The following is a 6,000-nucleotide window of genomic DNA, read 5'->3' on the forward strand; positions in this document are numbered from 1 at the left end:
GGGAGAGACAGCTTTTCAGTCACAAGTCCTGGGAGTGAGGTGGTGTGTGGCAGCTTGTGAATGCTGGGGGAGAGGCTTGCACACAGACAGGCTGCAGTGAACCCACCAGCACTCCCTTCTAGCGCTGTGGGAAGTACACGAGGAAAAAATGTCCTTGAAAGCAAACTGCTCTTGGTGTCTGCTCCACTTGCTTCCTTTCCCTGGGTAAGTGGCCTTGCTGTGAGCAGACACGAACTGCCCTGCCGCGGGCCAAGAACAGAATAACCAGCTCGTCTCTGGACTGGACGTGCCACAGTGAGAGAACAGAGATGAGGCTCCATGAGAAAGGGAACTCCCTCTTTTTTAAGTGTGCATTCTAGAAGTTAGGAGATGTATTCCTTTCTCTCCATGGCATTCCTGCTCCTGTTGGGGCTGTTTCTACCATTAAGCCTAATTACTTAGCTTTTTATGGGCTATCCATTTCTTTTCATCATTTTTAAAACTTCAGTTGCCATAACAACATAATGCAATCAGTGAAACATAGCAGCTATTTTCTGTAGTCAGGGTCTGTGCACTGTCAAGGATATGAGCCATTTAAGCAAATCTTCACCATCCCCCTTTCTCCCTCCTCTTTTTTGCTCTCTCTTTTTCTCTCTAAACAAGCCCATAACAGGAAGGAGAAACCATCAGGAATAATTAGACACAATAGCGGAGCAAATCCCAATTGTACTCATGCAGTCTAGTCTAATGAACTTCTAGCACTAATCTTGGAAGTGTTGATGTTCCTTTTTAATCACTTCTTTGATGTCATAGATAGATTAGCTACAGCGGGACCTTGATGATTCACACTAGAGTAGGGAGACCCATTGCTTATTCAGAGGAAGGAAAGAAAACCAAAAGATTCTATATGGCAATATATACTTTGCTCATTTTTTCTTCATTCATTTCTCAGTTTCAAACATTTATTGAAAATATATGCCCATTGTACTGTATTAGTAAATAGAATGGAGTATATTTTGTGAATTCATGGGATTTAATCGTGAAAATTTGTAGCATCTATTATTAAATCATTGCTGGAAGGCTGGGAGAAACCGCCACATTTTTGTGTGGGTGGTGAGACTTGCAACAAAGTATAGTATAACTGCTGGGCCTCTACTGCACACATATATAAAAAGCAGTCTGAAAATAAATCTGGCAGTCTGGTTCAGTGCTATTCTAAGCAGTGTGAATGTAAGATCTATCCACAATGTCTTACTCACTCCTTGACCTCCGTGAAGGCTTTCCTGGAATAGCAACGAGTGAGTTTTGAAGCCTAGGATTTAGCTTAAAAGGCCTTTATCCGGCAAAGGACTTAAGGGTACGCTCTACCTTTACAAAGCTAGCCAGCTGCGAACAGAGTCTTCTGGTGGCTTCTGAAATGATCATTGCCCATTCACTCTCTCCTGTTGTATGCTTGTGTTTCAGCACCTTGTCCAAGCAAAGGAAGAACGTCATCAGCTGTGTCACTGTGCATGATTCCCCCTACTCCGATTCCTCCAGCAACAACAGCCCTTACGCAGTGCAGCATCGCGCAGGGCAGAACAACGGGAACACCTACGACACCAAAGGGGTTCCAGAGACTCACTGCAGTGGGAACCCCCGAACGATCATCGTGCCACCACTGAAAACCCAGGCCAGTGAGGTGTTGGTAGAGTGTGATAGCCTGGCACCAGGTAAATTGCACCTCTTCCGTCAAGAAAATTAGTAAGAAATAAATGATTTATCTTGGAAGAATCTCATTGTTCGGTTTCATTTTATTTGTTTGTTTGTTTTGTTTTCCAAAGAAACCGTGCTCCTGCCCTTCTCTCAAGTGACACATCTGTTCTTGGGAGCCATACTGCATTATTAATGTACCCTGGTACACTCAGGAGTCACGGGGGCAAGTGTCATTCCCAGATACTTTGTAATAATCCAAGAACAGAATGAAGCCTTTAGTTCAGCATTTGACATAAAAGGCTTCCAAAAGCAAGTGTGAACCTTTCCTGCCTTGCCTTTCCGTAGGTTTACTTTAATATGGGTAAAAGATTGAAAACACATGTGCATTTTCATCCAAACCTTTTTTTCATTTCTGGGGAGAACTTTTCCCCAGGATCTTCATTACTGGACAGATGAGGTTTGGTCATGCGGAGCCTCTGCAATTGTAGGTAGTATCATATGTTGAAAAGGGGTTTATGGTAAAAGTTTGGCCTGAGGCAATTAGCTCTGAGCTACCTGGCAGTACTTCCGTTTGACGCAGTGTTGGTGAACACGAGGGCTCAGGGGGGTGAGTTCCCCACTAGCACCTCCTCCCTCCCTGCCTACTCACGGTGAGGTCAGCTGAGCCAGGGCCTTTTTGTGCTGTGCACACTATACTTTCCTGCCTGTCTTTGGGACCTGCATCTTACAGTTCTCCTGGCAGAACAGTTCCTGACGCTTCTGAAGGATCTGTAGAGCCTTCTCCAGGGCCAGTTTGGGGTCCAGATATCAGGTCTGTGTGGCTACCTCTAGGATAACAGGCTGGCCAATGTTTATGAAACACTGCTGTGGTATTCTGTTAATTAAGAGAGACCATTTTCTTATCCTGCCTCTGTTGTATGTCTCCTCCCAAAAGGCACACTGGAGGAGATTCAGTGAGGAAAAGGTAGGGTGATCAATTAAAGAATGTGATGTAAGCTACAAATGTGTTTCCTTTCCTGGCACAGTCACCACCAGTCACCACTCATCCTCCTACAAGTCCAAGTCCTCCAGCACCGTGACCTCCACCAGCGGTCACTCTTCAGGGAGCTCGTCTGGAGCCGTTGCCTATAGGCAGCAGCGACCAGGAGCACATTTCCAGCAGCAGCAGCCTCTTAATCTAAGCCAGGTAAGTAAGCCTAGATAGAGAGATTTTGGCAGTGCATCATCAAGACATAACCCACTGCTACACCAGCGTGCCCTGTCCTGTTCCAGCCGAATGATAGTTGGGCTCTGTCTGGAGTCTGATCAGCTTGTTTTAACTTTACCGCAGATCTTGATCCTCTAGTTCAGGCAGGAGAGGCAGTGCTGATCCCACCTCTGAGGGGGCTGGCAGTACACTTACTGACTTATTTTGAAGTCAGATGATCCAACAGCGTGAGTGGGAATAATGCAAGAGATGCTGTGGTTCAGATACAAAGGAGTGGAACAGAACCGTGTAGGAAGGTCTGACTTCTCCCTAGTTACAGATGACTGTGGGGAGAGTATCTTTAAAGTGAAGGGAGTGCATCAGTCTGGCTGCAAGATTGGGAGAGGTCCCCAGTCAGATGTGACAAGCAAAAGCTGAGCCTCTATACATATACATGACCTGATGTCAAGTAATGAGTTTGATCTATTCCATGATAAATCTGGGCTGAGATCTAGGCAAATCCCACTACTTGACAGCGTGCAGGTGACTGAAACACCCAGGGGGCTCCCTAGGAGCTTCAGTAAATAATGTCCTTTTCACATACTGCACCTGGGGCCCGTCTCTCTCTGGGGTGAGCTAATGGGAGTAGGGAAGTTACAGCAAAGCTGTCCACATTTCAGGAGAAGAAAGTCTGGAAAGCTCAGAGAACAATGCGGGTTTGAATTCAGAGCTGGATATAAGCAGAACCGATTTAAAAAAAAATCTTTGCGGAAGGGAGGGGAAATGCTCCTTCTTCCTCAAAATTTAGTTGAAAAGGAAAAATATTAAACTCATTTGAAATAAAAGTGAGTGAAAATGGAGGAAGCGGGTGAGATGCTGTTTCTAAGGGAGGAGTGTGACTTCCATATTTTAGACCGCAGTGACAGCACAGGGAGTACTTAGGAGGAGGATGAAGAAGTTTGGAAAAATAGAAGGAAATAATATGGAACACTGCCCTTCTTGTCTTCTAATTCCTGTTTTATTGATTGTTTAATACTCTGACTACACCATAATTACAAGTGACTGAGAAAACTCTTTGACACTATTGTGCAATGCAAAAAAAAAAAAAAAAAACCCTTAGAAAATCTCTGAAAAAGAGTATTATTCCTCTCCTGCTGCAAGAAGTTGCCTGTGCTCAAGTAATTAGAGCTGATTACATGAGGGTACCAGGCACCTTTAGGATCTGATCCGACTGAGGTTTTTGTCTTTAAAAAATAACAGTCATTGTAGTAGTCAGGGAAATGATGAAAGCAAAGACCAAAACTGAACAAAAATACATTGCTGGTTCCAGAAATAATTAGTTACCTTCATTCCCCTGAACTCTCAGTGCAGCACGTTTCCTCAGCAGTGAGTTCACTAACAAAAGCCGTGTGTTGTCTTGAGTACCTGGACTTGCGGAAGACATTGTGTGGACCCGGGCATCCGTGGTTGGGTCTTCATGGTAGCTGATTGTGGCTCAAAGTGGGGGACTCTGCTGTCCTCCTGGGGGCCATTTTGGTGAATGTGTGAAACTACAGGGTCATCCTAGGCCTGGGAGGGATCCTCTGCCATCCCCTATTTCCAAGGGAAGATTGTGGAGGATTGTAGTGATGCTGAGGGTGTCAGGAGGAGCGCAGGGGAGTTTCCTGAGGCCGCCTTGGTTTTGGAGGGAGGCTCCCAGGCACCACCAAAGATGTAAAGAGCTGTCTCTTGTCTTGTAACTGCCTTTGACTGTTACTGTCTTTATCCAGGCCCAGCAGCACATCACAACCGATCGCACAGGGAGCCACCGGAGACAGCAAGCCTACATCACTCCAACGATAGCTCAGGCCCCGTACTCTTTCCCTCACAATAGTCCCAGCCATGGTACAGTTCATCCTCACTTGGCTGCGGCTGCCGCTGCTCACCTGCCCACCCAACCCCACCTCTACACATACACCGCCCCCGCTGCACTGGGCTCCACGGGCACCGTTGCTCACCTGGTGGCCTCCCAAGGGTCTGCACGGCATGCTGTGCAGCACACCACCTACCCCGCCAGCATCGTCCACCAGGTCCCTGTCAGTATGGGCCCGCGCGTTTTGCCCTCACCCACCATTCACCCGAGTCAATACCAGGCTCAGTTTGCCCATCAGACCTATATCAGTGCTTCTCCAGCCTCCACAGTCTACACTGGATACCCATTGAGCCCCACCAAGGTCAACCAGTACCCTTACATCTAAACACTGGAATAAGGAGCAAGAGACACACCCATCACGAGGGAGTGAGGCGGCTGCTTTTGTACTGAAGAACATGACAAACTAGCAATGCAATGGGAGGCTCGCATGAAACTTGAACGAAGGAGACTTTAAGGAAGAAGCGAGAAAGAGGAAAGAAGAGGGAGAACCAATTCTACACTTTTTATTTAAAAAAAAAGAAAATGGAAAAAAAGAACAGAAAAAAATAAAACCACAAAAACCAACCATTCTGCACCAAACTAGAGAGAGAGAGAGAAGCAGAAGGACCCTCCAGAAGGGTCCTGTGTTTTGAAGAACTTCACCAATAGACTTTTAAAGGTTATTTTCATCCAGTAGTGAGCTACATTTAGAAATTTGTTGTCCAGAACACCTAAAATGAAGTCCATTAGGTTTTTAATCCAGTAGGTATATGGATTAGGGATTTATCCAGAATTTCAAAGGGTTTATGCCCCATCTTTGCAGTGGTCTGTATCCCAAAACATATATGAGATTTGGGGTCTCTTATGGAAATAGGAAGCGGGTAAGGGAGGCTGGTGGAGGAGAGGAAGATGTTGTCCCAGTGCTCTAAATTCTGATCTAACGCTAATACTCTTAAACATCCGTGGGCAAAACAGAACATACAGCATTGGTCAAGATGAGAAGCAATGGGGTAGTTTTCCCTTTCCTTGAATACACTGGATAAATCCCTGAGAAATGCTATTCCTAAACAAGAGCTCTAATAATGTATGCTGGATTTCAGTTTCATTTTATTTTATTTGGAAATTTTCCTTTTAATCCCTAGCCGTTTTAGTATAGGAGGAGACATTTTAGCTGGCCCCCGGTAGAATGTAGCACTATACAGGTCATACTCCCTTTTTACTATTTTATGTTGAACTTCAACGATACCAA

The 6,000-nt window shown here is 45.5% G+C and overlaps 1 protein-coding gene across 3 annotated transcripts in view; it reads left to right on the top strand.

The window, feature by feature from the left end:
* Positions 1-5,730, top strand: part of HIPK2 (homeodomain interacting protein kinase 2) — a 137,590-nt gene extending 131,860 nt beyond the window's left edge. Inside the window, exons 13-15 of one of the 3 annotated variants that reach the window (XM_068944997.1) lie at positions 1,444-1,691; positions 2,700-2,860; positions 4,630-5,730. In XM_068944997.1, coding sequence (XP_068801098.1) covers positions 1,444-1,691; positions 2,700-2,860; positions 4,630-5,097 — 877 coding nt within the window. In that variant the 3' untranslated portion in view covers positions 5,098-5,730. Of the gene's footprint in view, positions 1-1,443; positions 1,753-2,699; positions 2,861-4,629 lie in introns of those variants that run through there. The other 2 variants (XM_068945003.1, XM_068945012.1) reach the window with 2 other exon arrangements.
* Positions 5,731-6,000: the final 270 nt, after the last annotated feature.

Source organism: Struthio camelus, chromosome 1 (genome assembly GCF_040807025.1).
Source record: "Struthio camelus isolate bStrCam1 chromosome 1, bStrCam1.hap1, whole genome shotgun sequence".
Lineage (NCBI taxonomy): Eukaryota > Metazoa > Chordata > Aves > Struthioniformes > Struthionidae > Struthio > Struthio camelus.